The 20104-nt window shown below is 53.5% G+C and overlaps 2 protein-coding genes across 4 annotated transcripts; both read left to right on the forward strand.

Moving 5' to 3' along the window:
* Positions 1–12: 12 nt before the first annotated feature.
* On the forward strand, positions 13–12497 carry Nek8 (NIMA related kinase 8). 3 transcript variants are annotated; one of them, XM_085695407.2, is made up of 15 exons: positions 13–444; positions 4449–4654; positions 4862–5094; positions 5290–5421; positions 5924–6132; positions 6278–6357; positions 6445–6626; positions 6713–6863; positions 7778–7854; positions 8187–8304; positions 10338–10488; positions 10723–10886; positions 10986–11144; positions 11284–11442; positions 11796–12497. In XM_085695407.2, exons 1-15 carry the CDS (start codon positions 398–400, stop codon positions 11831–11833), a joined length of 2106 nt encoding a protein of 701 aa, XP_085551533.2. In that variant the 5' UTR covers positions 13–397; the 3' UTR covers positions 11834–12497. The 3 variants fall into 3 exon arrangements, with proteins under 3 accessions (XP_085551533.2, XP_085551535.2, XP_085551534.2); XM_085695409.2 differs by having other exon boundaries at positions 14–444; positions 11741–11873; XM_085695408.2 differs by having other exon boundaries at positions 17–444; positions 11844–12497.
* A 587-nt stretch (positions 12498–13084) lies between these two features.
* Positions 13085–18924, forward strand: Traf4 (TNF receptor associated factor 4). Its single transcript, XM_085695419.2, has 7 exons — positions 13085–13319; positions 16043–16094; positions 16708–16812; positions 16883–17044; positions 17130–17291; positions 17376–17531; positions 17767–18924. Exons 1-7 carry the CDS (start codon positions 13177–13179, stop codon positions 18397–18399), a joined length of 1413 nt encoding a protein of 470 aa, XP_085551545.1. The 5' UTR covers positions 13085–13176; the 3' UTR covers positions 18400–18924.
* Positions 18925–20104: the final 1180 nt, after the last annotated feature.

Genomic DNA, 20104 nt, shown 5'->3' on the forward strand with positions numbered 1-20104 from the left:
AGTAGAGCCACGCCTAGGCAGCGGGGACTGCTTCCTCGCTTCCCACTCCCATTAGACCTTTGGGGGACAGTCTTGTTGGCGCGGGGTAACTTGAGTGCCTCATCGCTCCAGTCTAACGACCAATGCCGAGTCACGAGTGGGCAAAGTGACTGGTAGGACGCCGAAAACTAAGGGGCTCGCCAAGAAGCCCTGAATGTCTATTCTCTAACCCCTCGCTGGGGGCAGGGCTGTTGAGGAAACGCGACTCACAGTCCAAGAAAAGGCGCGGGACTTAACAGGCGTCCCCGTTTGTCCGCTCCGCCCTGAAAAAGTCTTACGGCTACAAGGAGGAGCTCCCGGGTGGGCGGGGCCGCGCACGCGCCGCACGGGAATTCCAGAAGCCTATCTGAGACATGAGATGGAGAAGTACGAGCGGATTCGAGTGGTGGGAAGAGGTGCCTTCGGGTGAGCCAGGGCTGTGGGGAGGAAATGCTAAGGGAGAAAGAAAAACAAACCCCAATTCTGAACAAGAAATCTTGGCCCTGCTGGCCCCGCCCCGAAGCGGGAGCGCCACTCCAGAATGCCCCGCCCAAGCATCCTACCCTTAGGTCTAGGCGGGAAGCCCCGCCCCCGGCGGGATCACGCCCACCAGACCAGAAAATAGTTGTTCTCACCAATTGCTTGTTCTTTGCTGCAATTGATAATGTGCTTTAGCTACGCAGGTCAGATTGTTCGGAGTATACATACAGTTATGACCAAAAGAGGCTTGGCACGTCCCCGCTACGAACTTCATAGGAAATTGATACAAATAAACAGGATATTCTTAAAGCAGTTAACAAAGTTTGAACAGTTATGAACAGTTAGTAAGAGGCCGCGCACCAGATGGGATGGTATATGCCTGTAATTCCGTAATTCCAGTACTTGATAGCAGATACAGGTTTTGTATATTCGAGGCCAACCTGGTCTACGAAGAGATTGTCTCCAAAAGAAAAAATTAAAAGTCAGCAAGCCAGTTTTTATGGTACATGCTGGGTAGGGCTGGACGACATAACTAGCTGAAGGCCCGCCTGGGCAACTTAGCACTCCCCGTCTCAAATTTTAGAAAAGACGAAAAAAGACTGAGGATGTAGGGCTGGAGAGATGGCTCAGTGGTTAAGAGCATTGCCTGCTCTTCCAAAGGCCCTGAGTTCAATTCCCGGCAACCACATGGTGGCTCACAACCATCTGTAATGAGGTTGGGCGCCCTCTTCTGGCCTGCAGACATATAGACAGAAAGAATATTGTATACATAATAAATAAATATTAAAAAAAAAAAAGACTGAGGATGTAGATCGGTGGTAGAGCTCCTGTCTAGCATGCTTGGGTTTAGTTTCCAAGTACTAAAAGGCAACTTAAGGAATCCACCAGGAAAGGAAGAATCTTCTAGGAGGTGTGATGTAAAGTCAAGACTTGAAGAAATGAGGACCAGGCAGTCCTTGTAGCAGATGAAGGAGCATTTGCAATGATCCTCACCAGGAAAATGTATATAGCACTCAAGAAACTGAGAAAACGACCAGTGTAATTGGAATGTAGTGGGCAAGGTAGAGAATGTGACTGTCATGGAGGGCAGGACCAGATTATGATCTTGTAAACTGAAGGAAGAGGTGAAGTTGATTTAAAGTATAAAAGCAAGAGGGTTTTTGTCTTGTTTGTGCTAGAGATCAAACTCAGGGTGCCATAAAAGCTTCACCCCAAACCAGGGAAGCGTCTGAAAACTGAAATGGGGGTGTGGTGGCCCACACCTGTACCCGCAGCACCAGCGGTGGAGGTAGAAGCCCTAGGACAGGCGTTTCAAGGTCTTCAGCTAAAGTCATAGCAAGTTCACGCTCAGCCTGGGCTGTGTGACGTTGTATCTGTATCTGTACATTGTATCTGTACATTGTATCATTGTATCTGAAGAAGAAAAAGCAGTGGAGGGAATTTTACAAGGACATTCTCAGGCTGGGGCAGTAGCCCAGCGTTAGATGGTACCGGATTTGATCCCCAGCACTCGGAGACCAAACCAAGTGTCATTATGTCTGCTGTGTAGAGGTTAGACCTAAAAGTGATGGGAGTGAAAAGGGCTGTTTTAGGAGGCCAGGGGACATTTTTTTGTTTTCCAAGACAGGGTTTCTTGGGGCTGGAGAGATGGCTTGGTAGTTAAGAGCACTGACTACTCTTCCAGAGGACCCGGGTTAAATTCCCAGTACCCACATTGCAGCTCACAACTGTCTGTAAATCCAGTTCCAGGGGATCTGAGACCATCACACCAATGCACATAAAATAAAGTTAAATAAATCATAAAAAAAAGACAGGATTTCTCTGTGCAGCTCTGGCTGTCCTGGAACTACACTCTGTAGACCAGGCTGGCCTCGAACTCAGAGATCTGCTTGCCTCTGCCTCCCGAGTGCTAGGATTAAAAGCGTGCACCACTACTGCCCGACTTTTTATCTATTTATCTATTATTTTTTTGTTGGCAGGGCATTTTTAAGTAAGAAATTACTGTCATCTCTAGAGGCAATTCAGTTATCAATAGCTCTTAAGGCTGAGTTCTTTCTACACACCTCTACCCAGAAAGCAGTTTCAGAACCTGGTATCTCAGGCTGTGGCAGCAGTGCATGCCTTTAATCCCAACACTCAGAAGGCAGAGGCAGGCAGATCTCTGTGAGTTTGAGGTCAATTTGGTCTATAGAGCAAGTTACAGGACAACCAGGGCCACACAGAGAAACCCCACGTCCAAAAAACAAAACAAAACAAACAAACAAACAAACAAAACAGAAAAAAGAAAGGGGGGGAGAGATAAGGGAAAACAAAAAGAAGGCTGGAATCAATTTCAGCACTTAGGAAGCTTAGGGTAGGTAATTCAAGGCCAAGCTCGGGGACACAGTGAGTTTTTAAGATCATCCTGTGCTACATAGTAACACTCCATTTTAAGACAGCCCAGTGGTTTAGAGCCCTTGTTCTTGCAGATGACCCCTATTTATTCCAAGTACCCACCTGGTGGCTCACAACCACCTGAAACTAATTCCAGGGGACCTAACACCTCTTCTGGCCTCTGTGAGCACATACATGCAGGCCGGCAAAACATTTATGCACATAAAATAAATATCTTTAAAAATCTAAATCGGGCGGTGGTGACACATGCCTTTAATCCCAGCACTTGGGAGGCAGAGGCAGGCGGATCTCTGTGAGTTCGAGGCCAGCCTGATCTACGAGAGCTAGTTCCAGGACAGGCACCAAAGCTACAGAGAAACCTTGTCTCAAAAAACCAAAACCAAACAAACAAAAAAACCTAAAACAAACAGAATTTTCTTTTGTAAATGAGATTACAGGTTGCTTATGAATGCATTGAACAGATTTATATATGAGGAAGTGATGCTGCTAAGAATGAAAACATAGGTTTAAAAAGTAAATGTCTGGGGGCTGGAGAGATGGCTCAGAGGTTAAGAGCATTGCCTGCTCTTCCATAGGTCCTGAGTTCAATTCCCAGCAACCACATGGTGGCTCACAACCATCTGTAATGGGGTCTGGTGCCCTCTTCTGGCCTGCAGGCATACACACAGACAGACTATTGTATACATAATAAATAAATAGATAGATAGATAGATAAATAAATAAATATTTTAAAAAAAAGTAAATGTCTGGGGGCTGGGGCTCAGTGGGTAAGAGTGCTCTTCCAGAGAGTTGTTTGTTTGTTTGTTTTTCAGGACAGGGTTTCTCAGTGTAGCCTTGGCTGTCCTTAAATTCACCCTATAGACCTTGAACTCACAGAGATCCTCCTCCCTCTGGCTCCCAAGTGTTGGGGTTAAAAGCGTGGGCCACCATGTAGGATTAAAGGCATTTGGTTATTTTATATCATATGTATGAGGTTTTTTTGCATGCATATATGCATATTCACCATGTTCACGCACTGCCTGTGGAGGCCAGAAGATGGAGTCAGATCCCCTGGCACTGGAATTCCAGACAGTTGTGAGCTGTCATATGGGTTCTGGGTTCTGGGAACCAAACCTGGGCCCTCTGGAAAAGCAGCCAGTGCTATTAACTGCTGAGCCATCTTTCCAGCCCAAGATTTATTTTCATTTATTTATTTATTTTTGAGACAGGGTTTCTCTACTGACAGTAGCTATGGAGTCAGTCCTGAAACTTGCTCTGTAGATCAGGCTGGCCTCAAACTCACAGAGATCCTCCTGCCTCTGCCTCCTGAGTGCAGGCATTAAAGGCGTGCGCCACCACTGCCCAGCTCCAAGATTTATTTTTGACAGGAGTTACAAGTGGTTTAGAGCCTACGGAAGCGGGTGCTGGGCCCATCTCTTCCTGAGCTCGGGGTCCGGTAAGATTGGCCCTGGACTCCAGGTGCTCTTCAGCCTCCACTGTGCTCAGCTCAGTCATCAGAAGAACTTGTGGCCCATGGGCTGCCCTAAGCATGGCTGTCACCTGCTCCATGTCCCTAGGATTGTGCACCTGTGCCTCCGCAAGGCTGACCAGAAGCTGGTGATCATCAAGCAGATCCCAGTAGAACAGATGACCAAGGAAGAACGGCAGGCGGCACAGAACGAGTGCCAGGTGCTGAAGCTGCTCAACCACCCCAACGTCATTGAGTACTACGAGAACTTCCTCGAGGACAAGGCCCTCATGATCGCCATGGAATATGCACCAGGTAGGCCGGATTCCTCGCCTCGGCCTAGAGGGGCCTTTCCCTACCAGGAGAGCCGGACACCACGAGATGGCTTCCCTCTGGAACAGACTTGGCTAAAGGGCAGAGGGATAGCGTCCTGGCCCCACCTGTGTGCCCCTTACAGCCCCTTTGCCCTCTCTGGTCCCAGTGGGTTGTCCCCAGGATCTTGACTAGTTCTCTGGGGCACAGGTGGCACCCTGGCTGAGTTCATCCAGAAGCGCTGCAACTCCCTGCTCGAGGAGGAGACCATCCTTCACTTCTTCGTGCAGATCCTGCTCGCCCTGCACCACGTGCACACGCACCTCATCCTGCATCGGGACCTCAAGACCCAGAACATCCTTCTCGACAAACACCGCATGGTCGTCAAGATTGGTGACTTTGGCATCTCTAAGATCCTCAGCAGCAAGAGCAAGGCCTACACGGTGCCTGGATGTGTCGGGGACACTGAGGGTCTTGGTAGCTGAGGCTTGTTCTACATCCTGCCTCTTCCTCTTCCCTTATGTGGTCCTGCAAGAGGAAGCCCCTTGGCCTGCTTTGAGAAGCTATCCCCAAATGTGTCTCGGGCAGAGCCCCGGTCCTCTCTTCCCAGGGCTGTAATACAGACTTTCGTCCTGTAGGTGGTGGGGACCCCATGCTACATCTCTCCCGAGTTGTGTGAGGGCAAGCCCTACAACCAGAAGAGTGACATCTGGGCCCTGGGCTGTGTCTTGTATGAGCTGGCCAGCCTTAAGAGAGCCTTCGAGGCTGCAGTGAGTACCTACACCCCTGAGGGACTACACCAGCTCCTTTGCCATAGCTCTGACCACTTCTGTGTTCCTCCTCTTGTGGCTGGCTGAGTCACCTCAGTTCCTCACCTGCGGGTGGCTTACCCCAGGGCAGGGCTGTGCCTCTCCCTTGCTCAGCTCGGACTAGGGTTGGGCTTGAGTCCTGTTTTAGCCTGAGAATTCCTGAGGGAATGGATGTGATCCCTGACTCTTCCATCAGATTAGAGACATTCACAAAAACAAACCAAAGCAAAGCAAGCTGTGGAGTTTCCCAAAGCACCTGGGATTTCTGAGGACACAGCTGAAACTTCCCTATCAGACTAGGAAGTTCTGAAAGCAGTGTTAGGCTCTCCTACCATTCTGCCTTCTCTGGTGAGACTGGAAGTCATGGGGGTGGATCTGTCTTTATTCCCTTGGGTGGGGGAACTGCCTTGCCTAAGAGACCGGCCTAGCACCCTGGCCATCTCTGCATGTGGTGCCTTCACAGAACTTGCCAGCCCTGGTGCTGAAGATCATGAGCGGCACCTTTGCGCCCATCTCTGACCGGTACAGCCCTGAGCTGCGCCAGCTCGTCCTGAGTCTGCTCAGCCTGGAGCCTGCACAGCGGCCACCCCTCAGTCACATCATGGCGCAACCTCTCTGCATCCGGGCCCTCCTCAACCTCCACACCGATGTGGGCAGCGTCTGCATGCGGAGGCCTGTGCAGGGAGATGGGCCCTGGGCTGCAGGGGCGGGTACCCAATGGGAACACAGGAGGTCTAGGGCTAACCCTCCATGTATGAGTAGTCACATAAGACTGCCAGGGACATTACTTGTCCTGAAGCCCCTCTGTGTTCTGCAGGGCAGAGAAGTCCCTGACCCCAGGACCGCCCATGACCGCTGGCAGCACAGGGAGCAGGGTCACCAGTGCCCGATGCAGGGGTGAGTGAGTTGGGACCAGCCGCAGGGGCTCCATGCACTACCTGCCATTTCCACTAGTTTAACTGGCCTCAAACCCTGTCCTTGCAGGTGTTCCCCGGGGACTTGTGAGACCGGCCATCCCACCACCACTGTCTTCGGTGTATGCGTGGGGTGGTGGCCTTAGCGTTCCCCTGAGGCTCCCAATGCTCAACACTGAGGTTGTCCAGGTGTCCGCAGGGCGCACGCAGAAGGCTGGTGTTACACGCTCTGGGCGCCTCATCCTGTGGGAGGTCAGGTTGGCAGTGGGCTTGTTCCAATGAGGGTGGGAAATCAGAAGTGGAGTTGGGGTCCTCAGGCGCCGCCCACTTCCCTGCAGGCCCCGCCCCTAGGCACTGGAGGAGGCATTCTCCTCCCAGGGGCAGTGGAGCAGCCTCAACCCCAGTTCGTCTCACGTTTCCTGGAGGGCCAGTCGGGTGTGACCATCAAGCATGTGGCCTGCGGGGACCTGTTCACGGCTTGCCTGACTGGTGAGCTTGTTAGGGAGTACTCTGTGGAGACAGGAGAAAGCCAGACAGTGCAGTTTCTCTCGTCCCAAATCAGTCAGTAAAGGCTGCTCTTGCCTAAAGGGTTACCGCTTCTATCTGGTAGTGGTTGAGATTTGCTGACTCCCTCGCCTTTTCCTGGAGCAGTTGGCCTGGCAGTAAGCCGTGTTATAGTATCCCCATTTGACAGACGGAGAAAATGAGGCTCTCACTAGTCTAAAACTGCACATTGGAAGGAGACCACCTATGCCTCCCCCCCATCCTGCTCTTCCAGCCCCTTTTCAGTGTCTTCCCTCCTCCTCTTTTCAACCCCCACGCCCTCACTGGAGATTGAACGAACGACCTGTACGCAGTGGGCAAGCTTTCTACTGTTGAGTTGCTAGTTGCAGTCCCAAGTTTGTTTGTTTTGAAATAAGGTCTTGTCACGTGGTCTGGGCTGTCCTGGAACTCTTAGGGATCCACCTACTTCTCCTCAGTGCTGGGATTAAAAGCCTGCACCACCACACTAGGATTTTTTTTTTTTTTAACTTTATTTACCTTTTTTTTTAAGGCAGTATTTCACTGAGTTTGACCAGACCTGCAATTCTCCCTCAACCCCAGTAACAGACTGGTGCCACCAGACCAGGCATTAGCTCCTGTTGCTTTGTGTGTGTGGTTTTTGAGACAGGATGTCTCTATAGCCCTGGCTGTCCTGGAACTCGTTCTGTAGACCAGGCTGGTCTCCAACTCAGAGATCTGCCTGCCTTTGCCTCCTGAGTGCCGGAGTAAAGGGGTGTGCCAGCCACTGTGCCCCGCTTAGCTTCCAGTATGCTCTCCCTTCAACCTGCAAGTGAACCAGACTGCCTGAAATGTGGATCCACTCACTCCCTTGTGTCTTTTTCTCATTGCCCTCCTCCCAGACCGAGGCATCATCATGACCTTTGGCAGTGGCAGCAATGGATGTTTAGGCCATGGCAACCTCACTGACATCAGCCAGGTGGGCATTATGTGCACTCTGGAGAGGAGAAGTGAGAGGGGAGCCCTCTCCCGAGATTGGGGGCAGGGGAGTTCCCAGAAGCCACATGTGCCACCAGCTCCCAGGCTGCACCTGTTCTGGGTCAGTGGGGGGGGGGGGAGGGGGGAAGTACAGAAAGCTTCCCCGATGACGCCCCACCTGTTGCTGTGACTGTGAGCTGGGCATGTGTGCGTGTGCGGTTGGTGTTAAAGAGACAGTTATCTTCTGAGAATTTGCAGCTTCTAACTTCCGCTTGCAGGGAAGGGGACAAGTCTGACATGCCTCAATCACCCTGCTTTCTTCCCTCTCTCTAGCCCACCATTGTGGAAGCCCTGCTGGGCTATGAGATGGTACAGGTGGCCTGTGGGGCCTCTCATGTGCTGGCCCTGTCCACAGATGGAGAACTATTTGCCTGGGGCCGAGGAGATGGTGGTAAGCCCACTCTCCAGCTCCAGCCTGAGGCTCCCTCTCACAGCTTTCTCCGTCATGGCTTCTTTCTTCTCCTGCCCATCTTCCTCTCCATGGCCCATTCTTCCCTTCCTGTTTTTTCTTGAGCTCTATTCATTCATTGGACAAACCATTATTTTTTTCGAAGATTTATTTCTTGGCACGTGGTGGTGGCACACACCTTTAATCCCAGCACTTGGGAGGCAGAGGCAGGTGCCTCTGTGAGTTCGAGGACAGCCTGGGCTACAAAGCAAGTTTCAGAACAGCTAGAATTGTTGCACAGAGAAACTCTGTCTTGGAGAAAAAAAGATTTCTTTCTTTCTTTCTTTCTTTCTTTCTTTTTTTTTTTTTTTTTTTTGATTTTTGAGACAGGGTTTCTCTGTAGTTTTTGGTGCCTGTCCTGGAACTAGCTCTTGTAGACCAGGAAAGATTTATTTCTTATACATACAGTGTTCTGCCTGCATGTGTGCCTGCAGGCCAGAAGAGGACACCAGATCTCATTACTGATGGTTGTGAGTCACCATGTGGCTGGGAATTGAACTCAGGACCCTTGGAAGAGCCAGTGCTCTTAACCACTGAGCCATCTCTCCAGCCCTATTATTATCATACCGACTATGTATTCACCCTTTGTTATGTTTGAACTGATAAGATGAACAAGATGATGCCAGATGTGGTGGTGCAGGCTTTTAATCCCAGCACTCAAGGCTGGTCTACATAGCAAGTTCCAGGTTAGCCAGGGCTACATAGTGAAACCCTGTGTCTTCTTTTTCCTGGAGACAGGGATTCCCTCTGAACCCCTGGAAGCCCTGGCTGTCCCGGAACTCACAGAGATCCACCTGCCTCTGCCTTCTGAGTATTAGGATTAAAAATGTGTGCCACCACCGCCTGACTGAAACCCAGTCTCAAAAACAAACAAAACAGGGGCTGGAGAGATGGTGCAGTGGTTAAGAGCACTGACTGCTCTTCCAGAGGACCCGGGTTCAATTCCCAGCACCCACATGGCAGCTCACAACTGTCTGAAGATCCAGTTGCAGGGGATCTGACACCTTCACACCAATGCACATAAAAAAAAGTTAAATAAACCATAAAAAATATTAAAAACAAACAAACAAAACAAAAAATGTGGATTCATTCAGGCTTACGACATAGGGGAAATTTTGTTTTTCTGACAGTATTTATCTGGTTTTTTTTTCAATGCTGGGAATCAAACTTTGCACAGAGTAGTAAGTACATGCTCTATCAGTGACCTATACCCACAGTCCACCTGGTACTGAAAGCGGTGATGTCATAGATGGGTTTCTGTCTCAAGTGTAAAGTGTGTGTGTTGGAGGCAGGAGGGGGAGGGATGATAGAGGACACCAGGGCTGTGGCAAAGATTAACACTGGAGTGTAATTAAAGGAGGCAGTGCCAGCCTGGGGAGGCAGGTGGCATTTGGACAGGGTTTTTCCTTTTTATGAGATAGTTTTGCCTGCAGCTTGCTGCTTCAGCCTTTTTGAATGTTAGGATTTTTTAAAATTTCTTTTCAAATGATGGATTTTTTTTTTATGTGCTTTGATGTTTTCCCTGCATGTTTTTGTCTGTGTGAGGGTATTGGATCCCCTGGAACTGGAGTTGCAGACAGTTGTGAGCTGTCCCATGGGTGCTGAGACTTGAACCTGGGTCCTCTGGAAGAGCAGACTGTCCTCTTAACCACTGAACCATCTCTCTGGCCTGCTTGTTTCTTCGAGACAGAACCTTCCTAATGTAGCTCAGCTAGTCTGGAATTCACTGTAGTCCAGGCTTGCCGCCTATTTGCGGCAGCCGTCCAGCATCAGCATCCTGAGTGCTGTGACTGATTCGAGGTGTGCTCCATCATACCCAGCTGCTGTCGGATAGAAAGGCTTTAAAGAATTTTAACCAGCAGCAGGGCCTAAGGAAAGCATTTCAGGCTGAGAACAGCCTTCATTCATCCCCCTTTCATCTTGGCATTACTACCCCTGAAGTTCAAACTAACCAACCCCTTCTTCTTTTCTTGTAGGGAGGCTGGGACTAGGCACCAGGGAGTCCCATAGCTGCCCCCAGCAGGTGCCTGTGCCCCCAGGGCAGGAAGCTCAGAGAGTTGTTTGTGGTATTGACTCTTCCATGATCCTTACCTTGCCTGGCACGGTCTTGGCCTGTGGAAGTAACAGGTAAGTAGAGGCATCAAAGCGATAGGCCTGCCTTCCTACAATCCTTGGCTACAAAGTGTTTCATTCCTTATTGTCTCCCTCCTTCAAAGGGTCAGAACTAAAGAGGGATGAAACTACTATTTGTTTCAACTCAGGGTAGGATCTGTCTCCCGATGGGACAGGTCCTAGCAATCCCGGCCGACTCGTGGGCAAAAGGCAGCCTATACAAACGTCTAGATTCTGGCCCATCTTTAGGTTCAACAAGCTAGGCTTGGACCACCTATCCCTGGAGGAGGAGCCTCTTCCCCACCAGCAGGTGGAGGAGGCCCTGAGCTTCACACCCCTGGGCTCTGCACCTCTGGACCGGGAGCCCCTGCTGTGCGTGGACCTGGGCACTGCTCATTCAGCTGCTGTGACTGGTGAGTGGGACCCAGGCACCGGAGACCTGAAGAGGGATTCACCTGCCCCTGCTCCAGACTTCTGTTCAAGTGCTCTTTATTTGCTTCCTATCCCCACAGTCTCCGGTGACTGCTATACTTTTGGCAGCAATCAGCATGGGCAATTGGGCACCAGTTCTCGCCGCATCAGCAGAGCGCCCTGTCGGGTCCAAGGCCTAGAGGGCATCAAGATGGTGATGGTGGCCTGTGGGGATGCCTTCACTGTAGCCATTGGGGCAGGTGAGGGTGTACGGGATCAGGGTGGACACGGCAGGATGTGCTGGGTTATGTTCAGTTCCTTCCCTTTGGAGTCGTTTTGACTGTCCAGTGTTTGGCCACTTGCTTAGACAGTGCCCCACTCTTTTTGAATTCTTGACAGAGGGGGAAGTGTATTCTTGGGGCAAAGGAGCCCGAGGTCGACTGGGAAGGAGGGATGAGGATGCTGGACTCCCTAAGCCAGTGCAGCTGGACGAGACGCATCCTTACGTGGTGACTTCACTGTCCTGCTGCCATGGGAACACTCTCCTGGCTGTTAGATGTGAGTCGTGTCCCATCTCCCCTCCCCCCTTCATGACCTTGGGGGGGGGTTAACCCAGCTCTCCTCCACTCCCTACTCCATCCTCAGTAATTACAACTCAAATTTTCCAGAGCAGTCTTCTGCCCCCAGAAAAGTGAAAGCAGAACCAGGGGGACTGGGAAAGGGATGTGTAAAACACCAAGTTTCCAGCCTGGGGGAGCAGGAGCTGCCTCCGCTGCTCTCCAGGCCTCACTTGAATTATTTCTTCTAATACTTCCTGGATCCAGTTGATATTAAATGTCCACTTCTGGCCTGGCAGGAGGGTTTTGGCTCCAGGGCTCAATGAGATCAAAGATGGGTGATGCTTGCTATAGGCACTGCCTCCAGCAAGGCTGCAGGAACTTCTCTTTGATGCTCTCCAGCGGTCACAGAGGAACCAGTTCCCCCCTGAGGCAACAGGATTATCCGAGAGACCACCTCTGAGTGTTCTGAAAAATGCAGGTGTCTGAGGAGACTGTTTGCTGCGGCCTGGATGTGTCACCAGCGAGGTGGAAAGGCCACGGAAGGCCACTCTGTTCCTCCAAGCCTCTGCCCGCAAACGCCTTATCTTTTATGCAGTGTCTCCAGTCTGGCAGGAATTAACAGCAGGACGGTCTTCAAAGACTTTGCTAAAAAAAAAAAAAAAAAAAATCACACACACACACACACCCAAGCCCGGTTAGAAAGAAGTCTCTGGTGGTGTCCTCGTGGAGCCTGATCCCATGCTTTGGAGTAGGGCAAGCCAGGGCCTGTTTGGACTGGCCATTAGGCTGCCTAATCTCTGCATAGCTTGAGGTCGGAGGGGGTCCCCTTTTCTCTTCCCTGGGGCAAGGGTTTGCTCAACTTCTGAGAGGGTGCCCCCCCCTCCCAAGAAGGGAATGCTGGAGCTATTGAGTGGTTGCTAAGGGGGATCCTGCTGAAGGTTGCCCCTCACCCCAGGCCATTTCCCAGACCTAGACTGGGGAAAAGGTAGCAGGGCCAAACCCGACCAGTTTCTTAAAGGTTTGAAAGTAGCGCCAATAAAAATATCAAATGCCTGCTTGGCATATGGTCTCTTCTGGGGTGGAGGTGGCCTCCAGACACCCCAAGACTGGGCTGGGCCTGACTGTGGTTGTAGGGCAGCGGCCAGGAGGAATGTGGGCGCAGTCAGAGGCTGGAGGCGGGGGCCAAGGTTCCGCTGGCCCAGTGCCCAGCCCAGTTTCCTTGCTCCTGCCGGGTTTTCTCGGATCCTGTTGCCAGGCTTCGCTGCCTAGCACCTGGAAGCAAGAGCCACGGGTCCCTGGGCGGTGCGTGGCGCAGGAGACCTTAAGGTGGCCTCTAGAGTCAAATCTTTATGGTGTGACCCGACAGGCACCATCATAGCGCAAGGAGCCTCCACTTCTGGAAGAATCTCAGCCACGCTCTCAGTTCCAACGGGAAAGAAAAGCTCCAGCTTCCGGGGGTGGGCGAGGCTGATTTAACTTTCGAAGCCTGGCAGAGTCCTGAGAGCGACCGCATTCCGTGGGGTTGTGGAGTGGGCGGGGCGCGAGGGCGGGCTCTAGGACCGTGGGGACGCGGCTCCGCCCCCTCTTCCGGCGGGCGGGGTTGCGGACCCGGGCCGCTCGCGGCCGCCAGTCGGCGCCGCCCGCAGCCGGGGGAACGCGGCCGGAGCGAGGCGCGGGCTGTGGGGCCGCCGCGTGCCCGGCCCCGCTCGCCCGTGCCCGCCGCCAGCCCGCCATGCCCGGCTTCGACTACAAGTTCCTGGAGAAGCCCAAGCGGCGGCTGCTGTGCCCACTGTGCGGGAAGCCCATGCGCGAGCCTGTGCAGGTGTCTACTTGCGGCCACCGCTTCTGCGACACCTGCCTGCAGGAGTTCCTCAGGTGCGACCCCGGGAGCGGTGGGCTTCGGTGCAGGGGGCGAGGGCACTGCACGGGGAAGGGCTCGGCCCCGAGACACGTCGGGCCTTTGTCTGCGCGGCCGCCCGGTGACCTCAGGAGCGCCCACCATGATGTCAAGGGGCGGCAGTGACGTCAGGGCTCTGGGGAGGACCCCACGCACCCAGGCGTAAGGTCGCCCGGGTCCTACCTGCCCAGGTCCAGGTGGGAAAGACGCCCTTCTCGACCCGTGGCCGGCCCTTCCCCCCCACCTGAGCCCGGACAGCCGCAGCCTTGAACTTTGAATCCTTTAGGGAAGGGAAGGACAAAGCCTCTCCCGCGCGGCGCTGCCAGCCTCGGGAGTTTTCACCCGTCCCTCCTCTTACTCTCTCTGACGCTGAAAAAGCGGCCGCTATTGTTCTCCCATTTCACGGAGACTGAAAGAAAGGCTGCGATTTGCCCAGGGTCACACGGTTGAGGTCTTAGCTGGGAATCGAGCCCGGGCTGCGTGTGGTCACTCAGCAGAGGTTGGACTGTGACCTGTAGCCCTCCTCGCCTCTCAACTGGAAACCCTCCTTGGGGTCTTGAGTATGACGGATGGTCGGGCACACTGGCGAAAGGGGAATTGTTCCCGGGTTGGTACTGCACGTCTCTTGCTCTCTCAGGACCCAGGTTGTGCCTTGCCGCCTCAGGCAACCGTCACATTTCTGGGCACCCTGTGCGGACTTGAGTCTCCTGTGGCTGAGGGCTGCGGCGTGGGAGGGGAGATCGGGGAGCCTCGACGCCTGGAGAGGTGCCGGGGTCCGAGGGGGTACTGGCAGGGACTGGTGTGGGACTTCTGCCTCAGTGCCCCATCCCGCTGCCCTCCGAAGATCCTGGCTGGCGGAAATCTCAGCAGGCTCTTTGTTTTTTGTTCCTAGCAGCCGCGGGCTCCTGCTCTCACACATGCTCCTGCTCAAGCTGCTGTGCTCCCCCCTCCTCCCTTCTCTTCTCCCTCCTCCCTCCTCCCTGCAATGTACACACTTAACTCCTCTACAGACACACGGGCCCATTGTCTCTTCGGCTCCCTTCCTGGCCCTCTGGTTTCCAGATGAGGCCAGCTGAGCCAGCCCCCTCCTCCAGCTGACCCACCCTTATTGCCTCGGGGAAGGAGCCAGGAGGGGCTGTCAGGCTCACTTCCCTCCTCCTTCACCTCCTTCTCAGTCCCCTCGAGGCTGCTTCTGCCCCTCCTCCTCCCGGAAATCCCCTCTTCCTCTCCCACTGCCCCCTCCCCCCATCCTGTCTTCTCCCCTGGGCTTGGGCCTCCACTGCTCAGCCTGGAGCTACCTCTGCCTTCTCCCTTCCCCCATCGATCGAGTGTTTCGTGGCCACTGGAGGTGGTTGAGCAGGCTCTACCCCCCCATCACCCCTATCCTACAAGTTAGGTTGTCCATAGCCTTGGCCAAACCTTTGTCCTGGCTGGGCCCCAAGCTTCGGGATAAGCCTCTGCCTGAAGCCTAGGAACTCGCCTTAGTCCCCTTGTCTCCAGAATCACCGGGTCAGCACATTCCTGAAGCAGCCAAGTGGACCCCCTCCCCCTTGGTCCACTCCTTTTTCCCCACTCCTGCCGAAGCCAGAAAGGCTGCTAGCCCTGTAGTTGCAGGCATACCTGTTTGGTGCCTGAGCATGTACTGTTCTTTGCATTCAGGACATGGCCAGTAGTAGTGGGGCCAAGAGAAGGTGCTAGGGAGTGGACTGGGCACCTGGGGCATGGACTGCCCAGGCTCCGGCTGCCAGGTAGCCTCAGCTTCCGCCTTGAGGCCTGCCTGCCTGCCTCCCGCCTACCTGACTCAGATCTGCCAGGAATGCCATGCCTAGGGGCCTCTGCACTGCTGTGGGAGCCCCTGTCTTGCCTGGGCTGTGACAGTCATGTGTGACAGGTCTTGTTGGGGTCAGCTAGGGCATACTGGCAGGAAGAAGCATGTTACCCGGTTTTGGGTTTTAATATCTGGGTTGAGACTGGGGGGAAGGGGGACAGGACAGCTGGCAGGGGTTGGGGGGGGTCACCAGGTTTCAGAAGCCTTGCCTGTCCTTAGAGCCTGTCTGAACTGTATAGTTGCTATGGACAGACATCCCCAGGTGCTGCTTCACTAGGGAGCCTGGGTTTTTTTCCTTGTTTTTTTCATCTCTGAGCAGGGACTCTAGCCCTCAGGTGATGAAGGCAGGTGGGAATGTGAGGGCTGGCGGGAGTGAAGGTCGGACCAAAGGCCTCACTTTTCTCACTTCTTCAGGAGCACACCCTCAGAGAGGAGAGGGGTGGTAGAGTGGCCCCGAGATGACCTTTGCCCTTGTTCTAGGCCTGGCACAGTCATGGAGGCTGGGTAGCCCTGGCATTTATCCAAGCCCATCAGCTTTCAGAATGGCAGAAAACCATTTTGGAGGAAGGGGGTGGCAGGCTGCCTGTTTCTTTCAAGTTCAGCTGCTGTCCTGGGAGGGGGGAGGGGATGCCAGCTGCCACCTGTTGGGTGAGTGCTGCCCGAGGCAGCTGTGTCTGTCTGCACTGGACGTAGAATAGCCTTTGTGGGTAGTCCAGCACCCTTGAAGAGTGGGTCCTTCTGACCTCTGCTTTCTGTTTTGTCTCAGTCATGGCTAGCTAGGAAAGGCCTGGCAAGGGAGGGTGGTGACCCTGGTGGAAGGAGTGAGGCCAGGACTTGAGGGACATTGACCCTCCCTGCCTTCTCCCCTTTCAGTGAAGGAGTCTTCAAGTGCCCTGAGGACCAGCTTCCTCTGGACTATGCCAAGGTGAGTCCACACTGCGAGGTTGGAAGTCTGGGTACATAGTCATATAGACTGTTGCCCTTGGTGGAGGCTGGAGTGTTGGCAGCCAGCAGGCACAGGGCCAGTGTCAACCCCAAGCCTCAGGATCTCGTGCCCCCACAAAGGTAGCCTGTTCTCTCCCACCAGGCCAGTTTGCAAACGAAGGCTGTGTTTTGCCCTGGGGGGGCAGGCACAATGCCCAGCCTGTAGGGGTGCACAGAGCTGCTCTGTGCCCGTAAAAAAAATGCTCCCTCTTCCTGTGGCAAGTTAGACCTGTGGCTGGGGGCCAGGACCCCTCCACTCAAAGGAAGGAAGCGGAGGAGGGGGGTGGTGTGACTGAGCAGGCTAATGTGATAGGGCGCCCCCCAAAGAGAGCATGTTCCTGTGCAGGCACGTTGCGGACCCTGGGTTCCAAGGCCGAGTAGATACCACCTCCTGTGTCCCTCATCCTAGGGCACAGAGACAAACACTCTGAGAGGGCTCTGCCTAAAGAGCTTATTACTGGCTGACAGACCCAACCAGCTCAGTTGAGAGTTGGGGTGAATGTAACTACTGCGTGCTCTGATCCTCGCTGATCCCCCCCATGCTATGTCCACAGATCTACCCAGACCCAGAGCTGGAGGTCCAAGTGTTAGGTTTGCCTATCCGCTGCATCCATAGTGAAGAGGGCTGCCGTTGGAGCGGGCCGCTTCGCCACCTCCAGGTGAGGCTCTGGGCTGGGGAGCTGGGACCAGCCCTCACTGGGCGGGTGCTGACTGAGCCTCTCCCATCAGGGACACTTGAACACTTGCAGCTTCAATGTAGTCCCCTGCCCCAATCGCTGCCCAGCCAAGCTGAGCCGGCGTGATCTGCCTGCCCACTTGCAGCACGACTGCCCTAAGCGCCGCCTCAAGTGTGAATTCTGTGGCTGTGACTTCAGTGGGGAGGCCTACGAGGTAGGTGGGTCCAGGCTGAAGGGAGGGTGAGGCACCTAGGAGGCCAGGAATCCCCTACTTAACTCAGCCCCTGTGCTATTTTTAGAGTCACGAGGGCATGTGCCCCCAGGAGAGTGTATACTGTGAGAACAAGTGTGGTGCCCGCATGATGAGGCGACTGTTGGCCCAGCATGCCACTTCTGAGTGCCCCAAGCGCACCCAGCCTTGTGCCTACTGTACCAAGGAGTTTGTTTTTGACACCATCCAGGTGAGGCCCTTATTGACCTGTATGCTTTGAGATGGGGAGACAAGGGGTCTGGTTATTGACTACTGCTTCTGTCTCTGGTCCTAGAGCCATCAGTACCAGTGCCCACGGTTGCCTGTTCCTTGCCCCAACCAGTGTGGTGTGGGCACTGTGGCTCGGGAGGACCTGCCCAGCCATCTGAAGGATAGCTGCAGCACTGCATTGGTGCTCTGTCCTTTCAAGGAGTCCGGCTGTAAGCACAGGGTGAGATGCCCCTTTCTCGGCCCCCTTTAGCCCTTCAAGTCCTAGACAGAGGATCAGTTTGCTGGCATAGCTGAGGCCTTGATGGGTCCTGCTAGCCAACTCCTGCTTCCCAGCACCCTCTGTCATCATCCTGTGGAATTGGGTGCCCGCTACCCCTACCTGCTTCTTCTTTCCCCTGGACCTTCCTCTTTCGGTAACTTTTTCCTTCCCCCATGGCCTTGGGTTTTGCCAACAGTGCCCTAAACTGGCAATGGCACGTCACGTGGAGGAGAGTGTAAAGCCACATCTGGCTATGATGTGTGCCCTGGTGAGCCGGCAGCGGCAAGAGCTGCAGGAGCTGCGGAGAGAGCTGGAGGAGCTGTCCATAGGCAGTGATGGCGTGCTCATCTGGAAGATAGGCAGCTACGGGCGGCGTCTCCAAGAGGCCAAGGCCAAGCCTAACCTGGAGTGCTTCAGCCCGGCCTTTTATACACATAAGTACGGTTACAAGCTACAGGTATCTGCATTCCTCAATGGCAACGGCAGCGGTGAGGGCACGCATCTCTCCATCTACATTCGTGTGTTACCAGGCGCCTTTGACAATCTCCTTGAGTGGCCCTTTGCCCGTCGGGTCACCTTCTCCCTGTTGGATCAGAGCGACCCAGGTCTGGCCAAGCCACAGCATGTCACTGAGACCTTCCACCCTGATCCAAACTGGAAGAACTTCCAAAAGCCCGGCACTTGGCGAGGCTCCCTGGATGAGAGTTCTCTGGGCTTTGGCTACCCCAAATTCATCTCCCACCAGGACATCCGAAAGCGAAATTATGTGCGGGATGATGCAGTCTTCATCCGTGCCTCTGTTGAACTGCCCCGGAAGATCCTCAGCTGAGAGTACAGCCTTCTGGGTCTAAGCAGGAAGGGAGGTGGGACAGGATCTCAGCCACCGGCGGGAACTGGAGAGGGGGCCGGACCCCCTCTCGGCTTCTTTTGCCTAGGTTGTTAGCCTACCACCTTCTCACCACCACCACCACCACCACCTCTACCCCTCAGGTGCCTCCAATTGGTGCTTCAGCCCTGGCCCCTGGGGGGAGCAGGTCTCGGGGTTATCAAGGGCTGGAAACAAGTGATCCCAGGGCCTGTCTCCCCTCCTGGGCAGGGCGGACATGCCTTGGTGCCAGCCACATTCTACCTGGACTGAGGGGCCTGCTCAGGTGCTATGTCCCAAGAGCCATAGTCGGGGTGGGGGGTATTGGAAAAGGGAGGGGGGGTAGTTATAAGAATCTGCCTTGAGATGAATTTCTCTTTCCATTTACCCAATGTTGCCCTCTCTGGTTATTTATTTCTTTAGTGCTAGGAGGGCACAGCAGGGGAACTCTGATTTTTAATAAATCCTGGATTGTATTTATTAACTTGATTCCAGCCTGTCTCCTCCCAGTTGGCTAGGGTTCTGGGAGGCTGCTCTGCTTTCAGCTGGACCTCTGGTGGACAACATGGGAATTGGCAGCAAGTGTTCTGTGGGCATGCCACCTGCAGCTGCCCTCTGGTGGTTCAATGGGTGGATGCAGGGACCACTTCCCCTAAGGCTGGCGTTTCTAGTCCCTACCTCACCAAAGACAAGCTTAGGCTGGTGTGTCTTTCCCAGTAATCCCGTGCATACACATGTGCAGGCCAAAGGCCCATGTCCAGTGTCTTACTCAGTTAATTGCCACCTTTTTGAGTCAGGAACAAAAGCCCCAGTGCTCTGATTCCACAAGACTAGTTGGCCAATGAACTCCAAAGATCTTGACTGGCCCGGCACTGAGTAGTTGTGTCCAGTTCTTTACATAGGTGCTGGAAATACAAACTCAAGTCCTTGTATTTGTGTAAGTATTTCCACCAAGGAGACCATCTTTTTGTTTTCTGTTTTGTTTGAAACCTGGGTTCTCTGTGTAGTCCTAGCTGTCCTGGAACTGCCCTGTAGATGAGGAGACCCTCATCTCCTCATCTACCTCTGCCTTCCAAGTGCTGGAATTAAAGGCACACACCACTACTGCCTGGCTTTCTGGGGCCTTCCTTGTGCATGCAAGTCAGGTGAAATAGCTTTTACCAAGAGAATAAATGGGCCTTCACTAAGAGTTAATGAGGCTGCACGTGCCTGACATATTATGAACTTAATGTTAGTCTACTCCAGGGGCAAAAGGGACCTTCAAGATGGACAAAGCACTTGAATTTTCTTACCTGTAATCTCATTTGCTTTTTGTACAGTTTGGAATGGTTGCCTCCAGCTATATACATTTCACAGGTCAACTAGGATGAAAAGCAAATTGACTACTTCAGCTGGTCTGGGGCAGGGTCTGGGATTCTATGTCCATATCCATCTGCCCCCCACCCCCCAAACTACTCAACTACATGTCTAATGTCTGGATTCATGACCAGGAGCATACAGCTCCAATCTGGGCATGCTTTTGGCGAGTTACTTGGATTATCTGCCCTTAATGGTAAAATGAATTTTGCAACTACTGGTTTTGGAATCTGATCATGACAGGAGCCAATGAAGTACCTTACTTTTAGGGCCTAGACAGAAGGGTAAGACTGTTCTGCAGAGGGAAGTGAAA

This window comes from Myodes glareolus, chromosome 9 (assembly GCF_982192425.1).
Source record: "Myodes glareolus chromosome 9, mMyoGla1.1, whole genome shotgun sequence".
Lineage (NCBI taxonomy): Eukaryota > Metazoa > Chordata > Mammalia > Rodentia > Cricetidae > Myodes > Myodes glareolus.

Coding starts and splice junctions, on each gene's coding strand:
- Traf4 (XM_085695419.2), top strand. CDS start 13,177: ATGCCCGGCTTCGACTACAAGTTCCTGGAGAAGCCCAAGCGGCGGCTG. Junction 13,320..16,042: donor TGCCTGCAGGAGTTCCTCAG/GTGCGACCCCGG, acceptor CTCCCCTTTCAG/TGAAGGAGTCTTCAAGTGCC. Junction 16,813..16,882: donor GGCCGCTTCGCCACCTCCAG/GTGAGGCTCTGG, acceptor CTCTCCCATCAG/GGACACTTGAACACTTGCAG.
- Nek8 (XM_085695407.2), top strand. CDS start 398: ATGGAGAAGTACGAGCGGATTCGAGTGGTGGGAAGAGGTGCCTTCGG. Junction 6,864..7,777: donor GTTCACGGCTTGCCTGACTG/GTGAGCTTGTTA, acceptor CCCTCCTCCCAG/ACCGAGGCATCATCATGACC. Junction 11,145..11,283: donor CACTGTAGCCATTGGGGCAG/GTGAGGGTGTAC, acceptor AATTCTTGACAG/AGGGGGAAGTGTATTCTTGG.